The sequence below is a fragment of the Gobio gobio genome (assembly GCF_949357685.1).
Source record: "Gobio gobio genome assembly, chromosome: 9".
NCBI lineage: Eukaryota > Metazoa > Chordata > Actinopteri > Cypriniformes > Gobionidae > Gobio > Gobio gobio.
The window spans coordinates 7,152,488-7,175,120 of NC_137115.1; the positions used below are offsets into that span (position 1 = coordinate 7,152,488).

At 44.7% G+C, this 22,633-nt stretch overlaps 1 protein-coding gene across 5 annotated transcripts in view; it reads left to right on the forward strand.

The window, feature by feature from the left end:
* Positions 1-22,633, forward strand: part of sphkap (SPHK1 interactor, AKAP domain containing) — a 259,654-nt gene that overhangs the window by 142,315 nt on the left and 94,706 nt on the right. For all 5 annotated transcript variants that reach the window (XM_079825691.1, XM_079825693.1, XM_079825692.1 and 2 more), the window contains one exon: positions 18,277-18,379. In XM_079825691.1, coding sequence (XP_079681817.1) covers positions 18,277-18,379 — 103 coding nt within the window. The remainder of the gene's footprint in view (positions 1-18,276; positions 18,380-22,633) is intronic.

Consider the following 22,633-nt stretch of genomic DNA (forward strand, 5'->3'; position numbering starts at 1 on the left):
CAGCTAAAATCATAACTTCTGGTTGAGCTATGCGAAAGTCACTCGAGATGACCGTTTTTTCATATTTAGCTGATTTGTCATATTACAAATATGTATGTGCACCCAAACAATTAATATGTGCAAACCCTGTTGTTTAATTATTACATCAATAGTGAAAAACACGAGATGCAGGGCAGTGGAATGAGAAAAAACTATTTTAACTTGAGCTGCGCATTTTTAGATGATGCAAAAGACATAAGACGTGGGACGTGAATGCAAATGTCAAAGACGTCCATAGCATGTGTTTACATAAAAAAACAACAGCCCCTAAATGAGAAAATGCAGACTTGCCATTAGGCTAAATGAACTGTGACCAACTGGCTGCAGAACTCAAGCCGACCCTTGATGCAGCACTTCACCAGGCAAATTCATCTGAATATACTTGGAATTCATTAATATAACTCTTGAGATGCTTCATTTGTGTTAGATATATTCCTGCTGCAAGATATTTCCTAAAGCGATGGTGAAAATCAGCAATGGCAATGACACCTACAGTGCCCTCCACTAATATTGGCACTCTTGGTAAATATGAGCAAAGGCGGCTGTGAAAATGAATCTGTATTGCATTTCCTTTTGATATTTCATTCAAAGAATTCACAAAATTCTATCCTTTCATTGAAGTAAAACAATTGAAAGTGGGGGGAAACTCACATTCTCCAATACATGTTGGCCACAATTATTGGCACCCCTAGAAATTCTTATTAGTAAAATATCTCTGAAGTAAATTCCCATTCATATTGACATTTTTTAGCACACCAGAGCATGAACTTGTCCAGCCTTGACTTCCTGTTCCACAGCAGTATAAATATAAGGAAACACAAAGGCCAAATTCCCTTAAAGGGGTGGTAAAACACATTCTTTTGAAGGCTTGGCTGTGTTTGTGGGGTGCACTGTAACATGTGTTCATGCTTCGTTTTAAAAAAAATTGCCTTATTTGTCATATATTTGACCTTTATTCTACACTGCTCTGTCCCTCCTTGTAAAACGGTCTGATGCTTTCCGGGTTGTATGAAGCCAGTCCCTCAAAAATACGCAGTGGGCTCAGATTGGTTAGCTGGCCCAGTGTGTTCTGATTCGCTAACCGCAGTGCACGTCGGAAACGTCACGCCCCTTACCGGAGGCTGTTCAGTATTAGAAACAACGGCGTCAATAAAACCATATGAGCTCGAATCAGACCCAGAACATTTGAGTGAAGATGATCGAGCAGAACCTGTTCAGTCCTCGAGAGTAAAGACTGCGGATCTATAATGATTGCTACTGAATGGCACTTTAACTTTTGTATTTTTAGAACGATTATAGCCAAATATCTGTTGCAAGAACTAACGTTAACCCAAAACGAACACTAAGCACTGACTTTAGTAAGTTAGCCAAATCACACACAGAACCATGTTTAGCATGCCTGAAGATAAACAATACATAAAAGCTCTAATCAAAGAATCATTTACACTAATGCCAGGTTCGCTGTTGAGATTTTAACGTTAATGTTTGTAACGTTAGGTGTTCGTCGGATATCGTTAAGTATGAATGAGCATTTAACAGACTGGTTTGCAGAACAGCGGTGTCATCTGTTTACTTCCTTGCTACAACCTATTACAGGAAAACACATCGATGAAAAATAAATCAGACTTACAGGTTGTGGCCCGTGAACAGCTTCTGTTTGTAAATCCAGCTTTCAGGACAAGCCGTTGTGCATATCCTGTATTGAACTCGCGAAGTTTGTGGAAGTTTGTGGAAGTTTGTGTTGTCCTCCGTGAAATGTGCAGCGCGCGCGTCGTGCATCCACGCACCGGCAGTGTTTTTTTCACGCAGCTGACGTTGTGCAAATCTGGCATTGAAATCGCGAAGACGGTGGATGTTTTCCTCTGTTAGATGTGCTTAGATGTTAGATCTCCTCTGCAGGGAGCCCTGCGCGCGCCTGATTCCCCGCTGACTCAAACACACGTGCATATAACATGCTGTATGTTAAACGCTCTGCAACGCACCCCCGTCCCTATGAAGGCTGAACAGAGCAAGTGCCCCAGACCTGCAATCCGGATGAATATAACAGCGTTTCCTCGGCATCGCGGCAACAACACTCCAGCCTACTAACCACAACAGCGCCGCGATACAAAATGGCCTCACCCCCCCTTATTTAATATTCTCGGAGGAGGGGTTTATGTAAATATTGAGCCTGGTGATGTCAGCAAGCCCTGGAGGAATGTGTGTAGTCGCCTACTGGCCGTTTGCTGTAGTTCTTAGAAACTGATTTCTTTAAAAGCAAATATCTCCCTTTGCTTTAAACTTTGAACGTTGTAACTTTGCAGATGTTGTTTATGCTCAAGCAGCAACATTACACGCTAGCTAAAGTTAGAATAGTGAAATCGTGGTTTACCACCCCTTTAAACATTCATCACAATGAGTAAAACCAAAGCATATAGTTCTGAAGTGCAGCAAAAGATTGTTGAGCTTCACAAAATAGAAAGTGGCTAGAAAACAGCTAAACCTTTTCCACCATCAGAACAATAATTAAGAAGTTAACATTGATAACATTGATTTCATAACCAGCAGCCATATCAACCTGTAACCCAAGACTGGTTTCCCGCTGAAGCCAAGCTGGACTGAGCATGGTCAGTACCTGGATGGGAGACCAACTGGGAAAAACTAGGTTGCTGCTGGGGGAGGTGTTAGTGAGGCCAGTAGGGGGCGCTCACCCTGTGGTCTGTGTGGGTCCCAACACCCCTGTATAGTGATGGGGACACTATACTGTAACAAGCACCGTCCTTCGGATGAGACGTTAAACCGAGGTCCTGACTCTCTGTGGTCATTCAAAAAATGCCAGGATGTCCTTCGATATAGAGTAGGGGTGTAACCCCGGCATCCTGGCCAAATTTGCCCATTGGCCCCTGTCCATCATGGCCTCCTAATCATCCTCATATATATGATTGGCTTCATCACTCGGTCTCCTCTCCACCATAAGCTGGTGTGTGGTGGGCGTTATGGCGCAATATGGCTGCCGTCGCATCATTTTAATTATTAAGTTCCAATCAACTAAAGATGCTACGAATCTGCCTGGAGGAGGATGTGTGTATATATCGTCCTAATGCAGGGTGAGGAGGAGAGTTTGAGTGGACAAAGACTCTCCAAGATCACAGATGGAGAATTTGCAGAGATTAGTTGAGTCTTGGGGTCAGAAAGACTTAAAAAATGAATCAAACAGCACCTACATCACCATATGTTGTTTGGGAGGGTTTCAAGAAAAATCCTCCTCAGATTTTTAGATACATGGTCAGATACATGGTATCATGGATTCTAGTAAATACCAGCAGATAAAAGATCAAAACCTGACCGCATCTGCTAGGCCAGCAGTCTCACTGAGCACAAAATGAAGCTTCTGCCATGGCCGTCCCAGTCCCCTGAACCCTGTAGAAAATGAGTGATGAACTGAAGAGAAGAGCTGGGAATCTGAAGGATCCGGAGAGATTCTGTATGAAGGAATGGTCTCTGATCTCCAAACTCATCAGTCATTCTAGAAGAAGACTCAGAGCTGTTATCTTGGGAAAAGGAGGTTGCAATAATTGGGTGTCAATAGTGAGGCAAACGTGAATTGGAGAAAAACTTTTATTTCATAATGAGATTTTCCCCCTACTTTCATTTGTTTTACTTCAATGAAAGGTTAGAATTTATTTGAGTTTTTCTTTTTCTTATGAAAGATCAAAAGGATAAACAATGCAGATTTATTTTCACAGCTGCCTTTGCTCATATTTACCAAGGGTGCCGATATTAGTGGAGGGCACTGTATGCTTTACACTGTGTTCTAACCAAATGCGTTGCAAATCTCTTCCATGCTAATCAGAGTTTTTGTCACAACCATCTGTGATACGCGACAGGGGGATTTTATTTTTGCAATGGTTTCTATTTCAGGTACATCATGACTGACAGCTCAATGATTAGCTCTGGTATGTTTTGTACAATACTAAAATTGTTTAATAAATGAATATAATTTTGGGTGACACCATAATGAAAGAGACAATGGATCATTTACCTCAGACCTTGAAAATAACTTGGGAGAAACACGAACGTTCAAACATGAAGATTGTATCAATCACTGTGTTCTTATTTTGAGTAATGTGAAAATCGTTTAATATTTAGTCATTTGAGTACATATCCATTTCATTACGAGTGCGAGACCGCAGTGCACTTGTAGAGAGACCCCGCCCACACTCTCTTCTGATTGGCAGTGATTTGTGATTGATTTTGTAGTGTCGTTTATCTGGTGTGGACAAATTGCTTGTCTTACACATTGTTAGAGTCACATAGCCAGAGGCAAACAATTATTGACCATAGTGACGAGATAACTGAGCTAATCTCAAAATTAACTAAACATTACTAAGAAAGAACTGTTTTATCATTAATATGGCAGCCTTGGCAGCCCGAAGTGTTGATGGAAGAGATTTGAAGTACTGTGCGTTTCTCGCATTTTTAAATCCATCAACTGAACCACACATTGCGGCAAGACAATTGCAGCTATTTCGAGTGTTTCTTTGAGTGTTTAATGCTAAAAGATCCCTCACGAGTCCCTCAGGGCTCACAGGTAATCCTTAGATTGAGGCCAAAAGATATTCATAGACATTTTAGGTGAATACAGGCTGACATCCCAAGACAGAACCTCAGAACAAAGCAGTTAAGCCTTCGGATGCTCAAGTGTTTTTCTTCCTGAATTGAGAGCTTATGTCATTTGTTAACTAACCTTTATGACCTTGAGGAAAGCCCGGTTGAACTAATCTTTCCTCATGGGTGAAAAGACAAGGGCATGAAATAAAGAGGAACAAAAACACATACACACAAGTGATAAGTCACAACGAACGGTAACCTATAGTAACTGTTTTATATTTATGTTCTTGCTTTGACATTTTTAGCGCGCTCACAGCATGATGTGCTTTGGCTGTTAGACAGTTTGCACGGTATATAACCCTCTCTGAAATGTTCAAGCACATTCTGACAGACGTCATGTCACACACGTCACATCTCAAGCTGTTCTTTTGAACAGCCTATACCACGAGTGTTGTGTTTTAAATCACACCATGTCAAGTTAAATGTAGTCCAGACATTGAAAATCATGTCTCGTCTGTGCTCTCTTCCATTCTGTTGCACTCCGTCTAGCCGTTTTTGAATGCAAGAATATGTCTGAATGCTCTCTGAAACAGACTTAGTTGTACAGGGCTTCCTGGGAAAGTTCACCCAAAAATTTCCAAAAAATCTCCCTCAATGGCTACCGTCAACTGTTTGATTACCAACATCCTTTAAAAATATCTTCTTTTGTGTTCAACAGAACAAAAAAACATGTAAAGGTTTGGATAGGGTGATCAGATTTCTTGTGGAGGAATACGGGACAGGATGGGGATGAACAGTCCCTATTTATTATTTCATGATAATAAAATATATCATAGTTTTTTTAGCAAATTTCAAACAATAGGATTTTAACAGAGTTATGAGTGTTGAGCATCATAGAAGTCAATGTTATCATCCATTTGTTTTGATTATAGGAGAAAACTACACTCTAAAAAAATGCTGGGTTAAAGGATTAGTTCACTTTTAAATAAACTTATTTAACGCAATCGTCTCTGAGCTCCGCCATAACTTCCGTTAAGTGAGGTCAAATTAGATCGTGGTCATAGATATATTGATAGTAGATGCCTCATTCTACTGATCTGTGCAGTCGCTAATGAGGCATCTACGTATACATCTATGACCACGATCTAATTTGACCTTACTTGCCGGAAGTTATGGCGGAGCTCAGAGACGATCGCGTTTGTCTGTTAAGAGTTTAAATAATAGCATAAATACTGCTCGGTTTCTCGCAGAAACTGATCGTTTCACTAGATAAGACCCCTATTCATCGTCTGGTATCGTTTAAAGCCCTTTGAAGCTGCACTGAAACTGTCATTTGGACCTTGAACCGTTTGGGGCCCATTGAAGTCCATTATATGGAGAAAAACCCTGGACTGTTTTCATCCAAAACCTTAATTTCTTTTCGACTGCAGAAAGAAAGACATGGACATCTTGGATGACATGGGGGTGAGTAAATTATCAGCAAAAGTTTATTTAAAAGTGAATTAATCCTTTAAAAATAACCCAAGTTGGGTTGAAAATGGACAAACCCAGCAATTGGGTTGTTTTAACCCAGCAGTTGGGTTGTTTCATGCAAACATTTAACCCAACCACTGGGTTAAAACAACCCAATTGCTGGGTTTGCCCATTTTCAACCCAACTTGGGTTGTTTTTAACCCAGCATTTTTTAGAGTGTAGTTAATTTCAAACCTTTTTGCGCTATATTCAACTTCCGGGTTTAAATTCATCTGTGTATCAACGTCACAGAATGCGTTTTCTCGTACTATAGTACGGCGATGACTCATCTGTGTCTCATAATTATTCAAGAGTCTGCGTGTCCTTATCCTATGAGAAGACGACTTGCTTAATTATTCATGAGTCTGCTTGTCCTTATCCAATGAGAAGATGCCACAGCAGCACGCATTGATTGACAGGTCGCTTCAAAGAGTGAGATCGCATTCAGTAAGTGAGAGATACATTAATGGATCAAAAATGAGTGTTTGTTTTTCCTTTGTAAGAGTTTCTGCGTCACATAAGTTCTCTTCAGTAGATCCTGAGTCTTCGAAACAAACGTGATTCATCCACACACTCTTTACGGCCCATTAACCGATCAAACGGCTCATAAAACACTGCAAAATAATTCTCAAAAGTTATCAATGATGGAACAGCGCGTTCGTATATATGCAGAGAACATGCAAATAGCTGTGCATTTATTTGTCATTACCGAGCTGAAGTTCACTTAAAGGGATATTTCACCCAAAAACTATTATTTTATGTTTATCTGCTTACCCCCAGGGCATCCAAGATGTAGGTGTCTTTGTTTCTTCAGTAGAACACAAATTAAGATTTTTAACTCCAACCATTGCATTGTGATAGTCGTATAATGCAAGTCAATGGGGATATTTTAGAGTATGAGAGCAATGAGTAAAAACACATAGACATAGGAATCCATATTAAACCATGCGGCTCGTGGCGACACATTGATGTCTTAAGACTCGAAACGACCGGTTTCTTCGAGAAACCAAACAGTATTTATGTTATTTTTTCACCTCTCATCAAACAAATGTCATCTAGTTTTCCCAGCGCCATAACTTCCGGCGAATAAGGTCAAACTACTGGCGCGGTCAAAGATATATATAAGTAGATGCCTCATTCGACCGATCCGCAGGCACTAATGAGGAATCTATTAGGGCTGCGCAATAAATCGAAATTATCAAAATATCGCAAATGTACATGTCGCAATATGCATATCGCAATGGCATGCAATATCTGAATGATTTTAATAGGCTACTTCAACATTGTGTAAAGTGTACGTTTTAGGTTGACGCATATAGCAGAGAATAGACTGGGCACACGACTGTTACTTATGTGACTTGCTTGACGTTAAAAAGAGTTATTAAACGCAATAACTCGTGCGGCCTGCTGTCTGACACACACACCGAAACGTGCGCACAAGCCGTTCTTTTTTTCTGTGTCTTGTTACACACTCGAACTGTCACATACGCACACAGTTATGTCAAAATGGCTGTCTTGATGAGGAATCATGTAAACACAGTCGGTTATGCTTTAAGTGAAGGATATCAGTTGGGGAAAGAAATGTTACACACTTAAAACAATATCGTATCGCATATCGAATATCGCATTATTTAACAAGGATATCGCATATCGCATTTTTCTTCAATATCGCACAGCCCTAGAATCTATGTATATATCTATGATCGCACTGGTATTTTGCATGTATTTTGAACTTATTCGCCGGAAGTGATGTCGCGGGGACGGCTGATGCAGAGCAATAGAAAAAAATGAAATACATTTTTAAATATGGATATTTTTCTTACACAAACGCATCGATTCGCTTCAGAAGGCCTTTATTAACACCCCGGAGCCGCGTGGAGCAGTTATTTGACGGACAGATGCATTTTTTATGGACTTCAAAAACAGAGCAACTATTACTGCTATTATAATGCTTGGATTAGCCTGGACATTTTTAATATAACTCAGATTTTATTCGTCTGAAAGAAGAATGTCATATACACCTCGGATGACTTGAGGGTGAGTAAATCATGGGCTAATTTTCATTTTTGGGTGAACTATCCCTTTAAGCCATATAACCGACTGTATTTACGTGAGATACTCCACATGGCATTTTGACAATGTGCCTGTATTTGACCATTTAGTCTCAAAGAGAACTGAATTCTGGATCGCGCTGTCACTTCAGGTGTGTGTCATTCAGTGCAATACCACATTGAGTTATTTTTTCACAACTTACTGCACATAATAACTTGATAAACTCTTTTTGAAGATGTTAAATGTACACTGATATCTTTGCGTCTGACTTTATCTCCTCCTCTGCGCTCTCTAATATTCCCACCTTCACTAACTGCAAGTTAATCGATAACGCATTGTGATTGAATGGTAATTTTGTTCTCCAAAATATGCCATGACGAGATTGGCTACCTTTGATTACGCTATTCTCGGGTGACAGAAGACTGCTACTCGCTTTTATGATCACCTAGCAAAGACAATTTAGGAAAGAAGAAATACGGGACAAAACATGTTTTTTCATAATAATTAGGGACACTAAAAATAGAGCTAAAATACGGGACTGCCCCGGGAAAAACTGGACATCTGGTCACCCTAGGTTTGAGCAAATGATAGAATTAAAAAATTTGGGTGATCTATGCCTTTAGGGTCGACTAATTGATTTAGGAAATAGTCCTTTTGAACACAACATTGCTAATATGTTTACAGTACACAGGCACAGATAGACTGTTAATCCTTAAATAAAGGTTTTGACTCACATTTAGGCCCCGTCAACACAAAGCCAGGGCTTTCCCTATCCGAAAATTCCTCGTATCCCTCGTATCCCTCTTCCTATATCCGCGTACACACGAGATCAATGAAAACGGCTCAAAACAATGTAGTATATATGTCAGGTCAGTATGTGGCGCTGTAATTCTGCCACAGAAATACACGAAAAATGGAGAAGAAGAGTTGTGGCTAGAAGGGGTACAGCAATGGTAGGAAGGGAGGCAAAATCTCTCAATAAAATAACAATAATTAAATCTGCTACTTGCCAGATTGTGTTTTATTAACGCCTACACCACCCCAACCCACAAACCTACCCTTACAATAATGCAATTACAGTAATGAAATGACGCAATATTGATGTGGGCATGCTCAGTGCCCATAGTTGTATTTCTTTCTAGTCTTTACCGTGCGGGATGTGGTGTGATGACATCACTGTTTCACAAAATATACGGATCGGCTGTAGACACGAAAACGCAAGGGTGTCGGTTTCAGATTTATCCACTCTGGGACCCGGTTTAAAAAAATATCGGTTTCATGCTCCCAAAACGCCGGATCCGTGTGGACGAAACACTGATACGGTACAAAATGTTTACGTATACAGCTAAACGCGTCTCCGTGTGGACGGGCCTAGTTCACATTTCACATTTTATTCCTCCGGTTTCAGACAAAATGCATGCTTGAGCTGTTTTAACTGAAAGCAACTTGCATATCTTAAAATGTCAGTTTTGTCTCCAAATGCACACCCGTAATGTTTTTTCTTCTTCTAAAGCATATTTATAAAAGCTACTTAAATGTCCTAATTGAACTAAGGCCTAATCCTGGCTTAATCTGAGCCCTGTCTGTGAAACCGCGGACATATCATATTTAATGTCATATCACCATTTTATTTCAACGGGGAAACACAAAAAGAAACCTCAGGAAAAAGTGTATGTTAATATACACTGGACAGAAAAAAGCTATTAGATAATTTGATGCAGTAAAACGTCTCGGTTACGTATGGTAACCCTCGTTCCCTGAAGGAGGGAACGGAGACGTACGTCGGACGTACCGACGAATTGGGATCACTTCTGGGAGCCCCTATCAGCTTCGAGCTATCTAGAACCGGCCAATGAACAATTGGCGTGCGAGATTTGCATCTCGCGCTCCGCCCCGCGCCGCGGGTATAAACAGGAAGCGAGAGCGAATGCACGCTGTTTTTCACTGAGGAGCCACACGTAGTGGCTCGACCTGCAGTGATGGTACAGCAACTGTGGCGACGGGACGTACGTCTCCGTTCCCTCCTTCAGGGAACGAGGGTTACCATACGTAACCGAGACGTTCCCATTCAGTCGGTCACGTTCGACGTACGTCGGACGTACCGACGAATTGGGATCCCCTATGGAAAACGCCATAGTTACTACCACTTCCAGCGCCCAGCGATGAGCCCCACAGACCCCGATCTGATGCGGGCGGGTAGGTTCACGCAGGGAGAGCCAAAGCTGCTGTTCCGCAAGACCCACTCAGCTGACTGTATTGGATAACGCTGGGAAAGCGTGCCTGTGAAGGCAGCTGCGGAAGCCACATCATGCCCAAAGGGAGTTAACATGTGGAGAATACACGTATGGGCTGGCCGTGGGCAGCACAACATACGGAAGCCCCAGGGGTGGCCCCGGCCAATTAGGAGGGAGACAACACGTACCTGGGACGGCAGAGGAGCTCTGCCGAGGGAAAGACACGGGCTCGCCGTAGGGAGCTGTACCGTGGAAGAATACACATATGGGACCGCCGTGGGGGTCACTACATACGGAACCCAGCCTAACACAAGTTCCACCAATGCATACGAGTGTTAGACCTGGCGTCGAACGCTCCGCCACGTCCGACTGCCGCGGGTTGCGGAGGACTCAACAGGGTTCGCTGTTCCGGGGAACTCGACTGGAGCAGAATAAGCGCACGCATCCGTCTACCATAGGGGAGGGAATGGCGCAGCAAGCCGACACTAGAACGGGTACTTCGGTGTTACTGACTATGGGAAGTGAGCACACAGGAAGACACCGGCTCTACACGGAGGCTATAGAATCTAGCGAACGTGTTAGGTGTCGCCCAGCCCGCAGCTCTACAAATATCTGTCAGCGAGGCGCCACGAGCCAGCGCCCAGGAAGAGGCAACACCCCTAGTGGAGTGGGCTCTTAACCCGAGCGGGCAGGGCACGTCTTGGGACTGATAAGCCAAGACGATGGCATCCACTATCCAGTGGGCCATCCTCTGCTTGGAGACAGCCTTTCCCTTCTGCTGTCCTCCGTAACAGACGAAGAGCTGCTGTGAGGTCCTGAAGCTTTGCGTTCTGTCCACGTAAGTCCGGAGAGCACCGACGGGACAGAGAAAAGCTAGGGCTGGGTCTGCCTCCTCCGAAGGCAGCGCTTGCAGGCTCACCACTTGATCCCGGAAGGGAGTAGTGGGAACCTTGGGCACATATCCAGGCCGGGGTCTCATGATCACATGAGAGTTACCGGGCCCGAATTCCAGGCACGATTCGTCGACCGAAAATGCCTGCAGGTCCCCTACCCTCTTGATGGAGGCCAACGCAGTCAGGAGTATTGTCTTTAACGACAGAACTTTCAACTCAGCTGACTGCAGAGGCTCAAAAGGTTCTCTCTGTAGTGCAGTTAGCACCAGAGTTAAGTCCCAAGAGGGTATGGAGGGAGGACGAGGTGGATTTAGTCTCCTCGCTCCCCTAAGGAACCTGACGATCAGATCGTGCTTACCTAGAGATTTTGCATCTACGAGCTCATGATTAGCGGCGATAGCGGCGACATAGACCTTGAGGGTGGAGGGAGACAGCCTTTGCTCCAACCCATCCTGTAGAAAGGTAAGCACAGATGCGACCGAACATCTTCGGGGGTCTTCTCGGCGAGAAGAGCACCAGTCGACGAACAGGTTCCACTTCAATGCATAGAGGCCCCTCTAGCGGAAGTGATGGTGTCAACTACCGCTTGCGGCAGGTCACCTAGAACCTCCGCGTCCCGTCCAGGGACCAAACATGGAGTTTCCAGAGGTCCGGACGCGGGTGCCATAGGGTGCCCCGTCTCTGAGTCAGGAGGTCCTGTCTCAGAGGAATGGGCCAGGGAGGTGCTGTCGCAAGGAGCACTAGTTCCGGGAACCAAGTCCGGTTGGGCCAATACGGAGCGACCAACAGGACCTGCTCCTCGTCCTCCCTGACTTTGCACAGAGTCTGCGCAAGAAGGCTCACTGGGGGAAACGCATACTTGCGTTCTTCCCGGGGCCAGCTGTGGGCCAGGGCATCCGACCCGAGGGTCCCCTCGGTCAAGGAATAAAACCACTGACAGTGGGTCGTCTCTGGGGAGGCAAACAGGTCTACCTGTGCGGCCCCGAAACGACTCCAGATTAGCTGGACCGCCTGGGGATGGAGTCGCCATTCTCCCGGAAGTACCTGCTGACGTGACAGCTCGTCGGCCGCACGATTGAGCAGGCCCGGAATGTGAATAGCACGAAGCGACCTCAGATGCTTCTGACTCCATAAGAGGAGATGGCGGGCGAGTTGCGACATGCGACGGGAGCGTAGACCACCCTGTTTGTTGATGTACGCTACGGCCGCAGTGTTGTCCGTCCGGACCAGAACGTGCTTGCCTCTGAGCGGCACTTTGAAGCGGCTGAGTGCAAGACGAACTGCTAACAACTTGAGGCAATTGATATGCCATTGCAGTTGAGGCCCCGTCCACAGACCTGAAACTGCAAGCCCGTTGTACGTGGCACCCCAACCCGTGGATGAGGCATCCGTGGAGACAACGGAGTGCCTGGACACTTGTTCTAGGGAACTCCCGCCCGGAGAAACATAGGGTCCGACCACGGGCCGAAGGTTTGGCGGCACCTCGGAGTCACTTGGACGCGGAGGGAACCGCTGTGCCACGCCCATCTCGGGACTCGATCGTGTAGCCAGCGTTGAAGCGGTCTCATATGAAGCAATCCGAGCGGCGTTACTGCGGCTGCGGATGCCATATGCCCCAGGAGCCTCTGAAAATGTTTCAGTGGAACCGCTGTCCTGCCTTTGAACGAATTCAGGCAGTTCAACACCGACTGGACGCGCTCCTCGGTGAGGCGCGCAGTCATGGCGACCGAGTCTATCTCCATACCGAGAAAAGAGATCCTCTGCGTGGGGCAGAGTTTGCTCTTCTCCCAGTTGACCTGAAGTCCCAACTGGCTGAGGTGACTGAGCACCTTGTCCCTGTGTTCGCACAACTGCTCTCGCGACTGGGCAAGAATCAGCCAGTCGTCGAGGTAGTTGAGGATGCGAACGCCCTGCTCTCTCATGGGAGCAATGGCCGCCTCCGCAACCTTCGTAAAGACGCGGGGCGACAGGGACAGGCCGAAGGGTAAGACGCGGTACTGATACGCCCGTCCCTCGAACGTGAAGCGCAGAAAGGGCCGGTGTCGAGGGAGAATCGAGACATGAAAGTACGCGTCCTTCAGGTCGATCGCTGCAAACCAATCTCGGGGACAGATGCACCTGAAGATGCGCTTCTGCGTTAACATCGTGAACGGCAGCCTGTGAAGGGACCGGTTCAGGAATCGCAGGTCCAAGATCGGTCGTAACCCGCCGCCTTTCTTGGGTACAATGAAGTACGGGCTGTAGAACCCGGACCTCATATCGGCTTGAGGGACCGGCTCTATCGCGTCCTTCGCCAGTAGGACAGCGATTTCCGCCCTGAGCACGGGGGCGTTCGCCTCCACTACAGTCGTGAAGTGAACGCCCCTGAACTTGGGGGGACGCCGGGCGAACTGAATCGCATAGCCGAGTCTGATGGTACGGATGAGCCACCGAGACGGGCTGGGAAGCGCTAGCCAGGCTCCCAGACTCCGAGCAAGGGGGACCATCGGCACCACAGACGTACCCGCAGCGGGGCAGCGAGGCGGAACGCAGGGATCCGGCTCGGACGGCATGGGAGCGGCCCGAAGCGGGATCTGAGTGTGCTGTGCAACACTTACCTGCATCCGCGGAGGGGACGTGCGAGTGTGGGGAGGCCGCTTGTGTGCGTCCCGACAGCCGGCGTCCCCTGCTGGCGAAGGGAGAGGTACTTGAGGGTGGCGAGGCATGGGAGCGTCGACCACCGCCAAGCGTGCTCTCTTGGCACCCAGAGATATTGGAAACTGCTCTTTTATTGATGTTTTGGGTGCCGCTGGCACTGGGACCAGCGGCGGAACAGACAAACAAAAGATTTTCCCCCGGCCCTCCTCCGGGGGAAGGAGTGGTGCTGCAGCCATCTCCCTCAGAGCAGTTTCCTCCATCTCTGGGCGGCCCGTCTCAGGGTCGCTTGCGACGACGCTTGCCACCTGGCTTGGCAGCGGCCTGAGCGGGCTGGACATCCTTCCCACGGCCGGCCCCACGCCGTCGGCTGGTGGAAGGCTGCTGCGGTGCCTTGGCGGGGGCGGAGGCGGCGGCGGGTGGACGTCCTCGGCGACGAGTAGTCGGAGGCGCTGCCGCCGGCGGCGGGGTGGAGGCAGCAGCGGGCCGCCGGGGCAGGATGTGCTTGATCGCCTCCGTCTGCTTCTGGGTGGCCGAGAACTGTTGGGCGAAGCTCTCGACCGCGTCGCCGAATAACCCAGCTGACGAGATGGGGGAGTCCAGGAACCGATATTTATCGGTCTCCCTCATGTCAGCCAGGTTAAGCCAGAGATGACGCTCCTGGACCACAAGCGTGGACATCGCCTGACCGATGGAACGGGCGGTGACTTTCGTCGCCCGGAGGGCGAGGTCCGGAGCCGTCCGGAGCTCCCGGAGGAGCTCTGGGTCAGGCCTACCTTCGTGCATGTCAAGGGGCGCCTGGGCCTGGTGGACCTGGAGCAGCGCCATGCCATGCAAGGCGGACGCAGCCTGCCCGCAGGCCTTGTAAGCCTTCCCAGTCAGACTGGAAGAGAACTTACAGGCCCGGGACGGGAGACGTGGGTCACCGCGCCAGTTAGAGGCGGTCGCCGGACACAGTTGCATCGCGACGGCGCGCTCCACTGGCGGGATCCCCACGTAACCCTTGGCTGGCCCGCCGTCGAGGGTAGTGAGGGGGGAGGAGTCACTCGGCCGGTTTCTGGCAGAAAAAGGTGCCGTCCACGACCTCGTGAGCTCCTCATGCACCTCCGGGAAGAAAGGTGTCGGGGTGGGATGCTGAGAACCAGCGCGACCCACCCCGAGGAACCAATCGTCCAACCTAGAGGGTTCGGGACACGGTGGAGGGTTCCACTCGAGCCCAACCCTTTCGGCGGCCCGGGCAAGCATAGCAGCCATCTCAGGGTCCGGGGCAGCCGTTGCCACTCTCCCAGAGGGAGGCAGTACAGCTGACCCTTCATCCTCCGAGGACTTAAACTCCCCCTCCGATGCAGCGATCGACATCTGCTCGTCTGCTGGAGCTCCAAAAGTCACCACTGGTCTCCCGTGGGAGGGTCCAGCGGGTTCTCTCGGAGGCTCTACCGGCTGCGGAGCTGAGGGATTTGGGGCCTGCGGAGGGTCACTCGGCGGGTTTGCCCTAAACGTAATCCTCAGATCACCCTGGCCATCCAAAGAAGCAGGTCCGCCCGGGTTAGGGGCAGCCCTGGTTCGTGGGATGGGTAAGGGGACTCCCCCAGCCCGGAGGTAGGAGAGTCTCGATCTAAGCTCCGAGATAGTCATGTTCCCGCAGTGGGAACACGAACCATCCACAAACGCCGCCTCAGCGTGCTGTGTGCCCAAACACGTGAGACAGCGATTGTGACCATCAGCAGGGGACAGGGAACGACCGCATCCAGAAACGCACGGGTGGTAAGACATCCTGAAAAGGACGGCACGTCACCCGTGAACTCTTTTGTGAGGAAACGCTCTGTGCTGAAGCACTCAGGGGGAAACGCGACAGCGCACGGGATTGTGTGCAGCCCGTGCCTGTACTCAACAGGAAAAACGCCCAACCAGACCAACAGATTTTGCTGTTGCTGTTAAAACAGCAGTTTTTCTCTGCTTGCAGAGGCAGCGATGAGTCAGCGCGGATCCCTGCTGAAATGTGCCGTATCTCCAACACCCGTTTCCTCTGGATTCTCCGGTTCAGGAACAGTCTTGCTGATAGCAGCGATAAACTCAAGCGGTTTCGTTTGAGAGTCGTCTTCATCTGCCGTGTGGCTCCGAAGTGAATGACAGCGTGCATTCGCTCTCGCTTCCTGTTTATACCCGCGGCGCGGGGCGGAGCGCGAGATGCAAATCTCGCACGCCAATTGTTCATTGGCCGGTTCTAGATAGCTCGAAGCTGATAGGGGCTCCCAGAAGTGATCCCAATTCGTCGGTACGTCCGACGTACGTCGAACGTGACCGACTGAATGGGAACTGTATTCCACTGTATTGTGTTTTGTGTTACATGAGATGATTATCATCAGATCGATTATGTATCCTGTATCCTGGTGCTTTTTGTTCTGAGCACTCATATTGCAGGGAAATTGATGAATAAAATGTTGGTTGATTTGTAATAATATAAACAAAAGCGGTGATTTTGGCTGTGTTCAGGGAGAATATGGAGGCGCTCAGATATAAAGTCTCTGGAGCTGCACACTCTATGATCTGGGTAATGTTGTACTTCTGTCACCTCAGAGGATTGACTGTGTTTCATTCTTATTTAATGTGCCCCCAGTAGCCAATTAATCTGAACAAATTTAATTAAATACTCCATGTTATTTTCTTTTCCATTCCCACTCTGACTGTCTCTTTTCACTGTGCCATTATCTACAACTGTCATGAGAGAGGGAGAAATTGCTTCATTTTATTCCGACATCTAAACTCGCGATTTCTAAAAGTTGCCAACCCCATTCTAGCACTTCTTCAGACTTAATTCAAGAAGTAAAAACTTTTCTCCAATACATTCAAACAGGGTCATTCAAACGATTTTCTCCATAGAGAAATAGATTTTTAACAATAACTTCTGAACCGTTAAAGACAGACCTACTGTGAGTTATCAGGTTGTTAATTGATAGTGTGTACTTTTGTTTTAGCCGTCCGTCAACTTATTCTTAAAATAATTATATTTACAGTGGAATTCCTGGTGAAAAACTACATTACCAGTCAAAAGTTTTGATCAAAAATTTGATCAATTGTGAAATATTTTTACAATTTAAAATAACTTTTTTCCATTTGAATATATTTTCATTCTCATGAATTCTCAGCATCATTACTCCAGTCTTCAGTGGCACATGATCCTTCAGAAATCATTCTAATATGATAATTTTTGCTCTAGAAACATTTATGATTATTATCAATGTTGAAAACAGTTGTGTACAATTTCTTTCAGGATTATTTAATGAATAGAACGTTCAAAAGAACAGCATTTATATGAAATATAAAGCTTTTGCAACATTATAAATGTCTATACTGTCACTTGATCAATTTAATGCATCCTGAATAAATTCATTTATTTAAGACTTCATTTATTCATTTGAGCTTTCAAAGAATCCAAAAAATCATTTTACACAACTGCTTTCAACATTGATAATAATCATAAATGTTTCTTGAGCAGCAAATCTGCATATTAGAATGATTTCTGAAGGATCATGTTACACTGAAGACTGGAGTAATAATGCTGAAAATTCAGCTTTGCATCACAGTAATAAATTACATTCTAAAATACAGTATATTCAAATAGAAAACAGTTATTTTACATTTTAATAATATTTCACAATATTACAGCTTTTTTTGTATTTTTAATAACATACCAGCCTTGGTGAGCAGAAGAGACTTCTTTAAAAACATAAAAAATCTGAATGATTCCAAACTTTTGACTGGTAGTGTACATTACCCATGATGCAATACAGAAAATTCCACAAATCAGAGAGCCAAAAGAGCTCTTTAGCTCCGCCCACTCCCATGAAACACTGCAAATGACTTGGAGTCGGTGCTGTAAAAATACTTAAATATTAGTTTAAATATGCATATTTTGCAATAAACCTAACAAATATACTATTTCTATTATAGTATATTATCTATTATATTTCTATTTCTAAAAACTTTAAAAGATTAGTTTTATATTTCTCCATAGCTTTTAATTCAATTATGTCATTCGCAGTGCTTCATGGGATTGTAGTTCACGAGTTCACAATCTTGTACCTTTTTGTTTGATTTTCGAAACCTTTTTTGCTTCAAATCAAAGTTTGTAATGTTGGGATTCACCTCATAGCTGGTTGGTTTGGTTCACGGGTTATGCTTCTAAAATATATATTATTAAATCCCTATGGGAAAAATACTTCCAGAAGCAACTCCACTGAGAAAGTGGACAGACACGTTTGCACTCTATTGAAGTGATGGTGGATTCAGTTTTGTCTCTCTCTTTCTCTCTTTTTCCACAGTAATTTCCAATCATCTGCCATGTTTGAGGGGTCGGAGTCCGCGGACACACAGGAAGTCAAATCGGACAGCACCCTTGGGTCCTCTGTCTCCGCCTGCAAGAAGGTGTGTGTGCCACACCACGCCAGTGTTAAAACCTGAAACATACACTATTCAAGTACATGAGCGCAAACACTCCCATCAACGTGAAAGCTGTTTGACGTGCAGTAGGTTCTGGCCCAAGGCGCCTTGCTCACCAGGTGAGCTCTTGTGGTTGAACACTAGCAAGAATCTCGTGCTCCAATCACAGTGTGATTAACATGAAGCCTTACTGATTGGCTGACTGCTCCCGCCTGTCTGGGGAACTGAGACTTTGGCTTTTTGCCATCAGCACTTTTTACTCTGTAGGCAGCTGCACTACAAGTCAGGTTACATTAGCTGATGCTCTGCCAGTGTGAGAGAGGAAGGACCGAGGGAGTGAGACTGAAGGGAGTGTGACAGAACAAGCAGCATGATTAGCCCAGTATCTCCTTTGTCTTCTAGCTCTTTTAACTTTGTCTCGGTCAGCCAAGCGCTTTATTAGTGGGTTGGTGCTAAAGGAAAGTGGCCCCTGTGGGAGCAGATGCAGGATCAGGCCAAGAGGAAGTTACAACAGCGTGACACTGCACTAATCATTTTTGTAGCTCTCATGAGAGCTGTTATGAGATTAAGTGGGACTGGTCATTATTGATGAGCAAAGGGGTCGGCATCCTGTGCCTGTTTGACACTTGGTGGCGGGTTTTAAATTGGTAAATTCTTGTTAATCACTGCCTTATATCATCTAACATTGTTATTCTTTATGACTGATACTGAAACCTTTAAGTGTCCAATATCCACTAGAGAGAGAGAGAGAGAGAGAGAGAGAGATAGAGAGAGAGAGAGAGAGAGAGAGAGAGATAGATAGATAGATAGATAGATAGATAGATAGATAGATAGATAGATAGATAGATAGATAGATAGATAGATAGATAGATAGATAGATAGATAGATAGATAGATAGATAGATAGATAGATAGATAGATAGATAGATAGATGGATCGATGGATCGATGGATCGATGGATGGAAATGCATTATTTAATAAAAACATTATTAAATAATACATAATTATTATAATTATAATAATTATTAAATAATAATAATAATAATATTTATAACTATTATTATAGATATTATTATTATTAATTAGTATTAGTATTATTATTATTCAATAATTAATAATTCATATTTAGTTTTTATTCCTGTAGTATACAAAATATTATCTATCTATCTATCTATATATATATATATATATATATATATATATATACACATGCAAATATTTCTTAAATATATACATGTATGAGTGTGTATTTATATATACATATAATAATTATACAAAGTACACACACATATTATGTAAAAAAAACTTTTATTTTGGATGTGATTAATCGCGATTAATCGATTTTCATTAATGTTTTTAATGAAGTAATAATAATGTAAAATTGTTTTGCAATCTGTTTGGTCACAATTTTTTTTAAGATTTATTTGGGGTTTTGACTTGATTGCACTTGTTACTTGAATCAAAGCCGACACTTATTGGTAGACCCAATACTGAAGAAAAAAAAAAAACACTCAGCTTTATCACACTTTTGTGAGTGTTTGGCTTCCCATGCATTTCTATACAAAACAGCCTGCGTAACAACGAGAAAGGACTGCTGTGAGAGGTCATTTAATTAGGCCAGCAGATTGAATAACTTCATCATTTCTAAATATAATAAATACACATTAATCTCTCGCGCACTTATCCCGGACCCTTGCGTGCTAATGATTACCCATCTGCCGAAGGTTATCTTTCCTGTAATGGCATATTAGCTCTGTCGGTAGTTTAACCACGTTGAACCGTGACGCAACTGTCCCGGCGACCCTGTCATATGGTCGTCTCTGCCAGGAAAACAGTCGGTACAGATGGCACACACAGCAAGGGCAGAGAAAATACACACATGTGCGCTCACACATGACACAAACACCCACAAACTCGTATTAAACAAAGTAAACACATGCACTGTCAGACACACAAACGCGCAGGGATGTGTTTACTCCTTAAATACACACTGAGATAATCAATGCTTACTTAGCCACACTGATAATGACTCAAACTGAAGGTCACACGCTAACAGAGAGGGTTTATGTTTGTTTTAGGGATGTCTAACGTACCAGTAGTAGTGGTAATTCAATTAGAGGTCTGTATTTATTTACATAATAGCAAACATTTTCAGTTGGCATTTACATTTTGCATCAAACCTTGCTACTGTTTGTGCTTTAATGAAATAAGCATAAGTTGAACACATACATTCAGTATTACATGTTCAGCACGGTTCACTGAAGGGTCACACACTCAACTCTTCATTAATAATCTATAACAGTCCATTACTGACGTGGTTACTTGGCTGTAAAGTTGGTATGTTACACACCAGTGACAGCATGATTGCCAGAAGTATGAAGCCATATTAAATATTCATATGTAAATTATACTAAATAAATTACCAATCACCACAGACATGGTGAGGTCAAAGGGCGCTTGCTCGCTGTGGACCGGATTGGTTAGAATGAGATGCTTGTGTGCTGAATATTTGATTGAGGATTTGAGAGTGAGAGACTGAAAAGAAATGACATTTGTGCTTATGTGTATTGCAACAATTCAGCTCATATTAAAGTAACATGCCCTGTATACAGATTATGTACAACATACTTTCATATTCGGTTAACCAGTTCGCATCGCTTTTAGGTTTCAGGTTTTGTTGTATGTCCTTTGTTAAAAATGTAGCTTGTTTGTAGCCTGACGACGTCATACTCAGATTCGAGTCAGAATATGAGTCTGATACTGCTCCATTGGGCTGCGATTCTGAGGCGTGTTTCAACCGAACCAGGAAAGAAAATGCCTCTGCACTTAACTGGATACACCTACAACCAATCAGAGCAAAGGAGTGACGCATAGTTATCAACAGAACTCAACTGCACGCACGCTGGAAGAAGTAGAAGAAGAAAATGAGTGTAAACACTCTTTGCCGGTGTTGTAAAAAGAATTTAAGGGACAACTCCGGTGAAAAAAGGAACCTAGGGGTATTTAACACATGGTTACCGAGTAGATCGTTCTCTGGGATGCGTTTTCATGGAAATCTAATGTAAAGAGTTTTATCTCTAAAAACAGATTAGCTTATAGATAGCTTATAATGCTAGGATATGGGGCATAGAGTAAGTAAAATTAAATCGCTAGTTAATACCACTAACAAGGCTCAAAATAGCCTCACACTAACACGGTAGCATAATGAGGGTCCCTACATGCAAACCGAAGCATTGAGAATGTTGTAAGTGTACAAACAGTTTAATAAGAAGATACTTTATAAAGACAGTACATTACGCGTATGCAGACAGGAGCCATCTTGGAAAACAGTCTCGACGAGTCGAGCCACGGTTGAATAATCCGCCATCTCTTTAGTGTGTATCCTTTGGAAGCGCTAGTCTCTGTTGCGTTCAGTTTTTAAAAAAATTATTTGTATTTATTTATTTTCTCTGTTGCGTCCAGTGCTTTCTTCCGGAAACAACGGACCAAATGAAATTCCAAGTCACAGTTCATCACTTAGCACAGCGTTCGTGGCTCGACTCGTCGAGACTGTTTTCCAAGATGGCTCCTGTCTGTATACGTGTAATGTACTGTCTTTATAAAGTATCTTCTTATTAACCCTCAGAGCCCGACGGCATCGCCCACGACGTCACACGGCACCTCCGATAAATATCTATATTATTTCATGAAACTTTTATCGATTTTCTTACCGTTTTTTCCAGCAGAAAGCTAACGAGCTAGCCATCACGGGGGTGTCTTTGGTGTCTTTGGTGTCTTTGTAGCCTTTACAGAAGGTTTTCTATCCAGCCTGGAACATGTGCATCTTTTTGGAGTTGTTCAGCAATAAATCAAAACGCTTACATCCAAGATATATCCACTTGATGTCCATAATTTATAAATTTTCCGTCATTTTTGCCGCTAGCGCGATGCTAGCTGCCATTTTGGATGAGGGTTTGACCAATGACAGGCTGATCCGTCATCCACGTTGGTGTGCGTCATTACGCATGAACCACAGCTCTTTTATTGTGAAGAGAGAGAGACGCACGGCTAGTGTTGAGGAGAGAGAGAGAGAGACGCGCTGCAGTTTTTAGTAGTTTTGTGGAGAAAGTTTGAGGAAAAAGTTTGAGGAGAAAGTTTGAGGAGAAGTTCCTGATAGGAACTGTTTTGAGGCTTGGCACCAGTAAATATCCAAAATCCTAAGAGGCCAAAAGCGCCTGGACTTTTTTTGGAAAAATGTAAA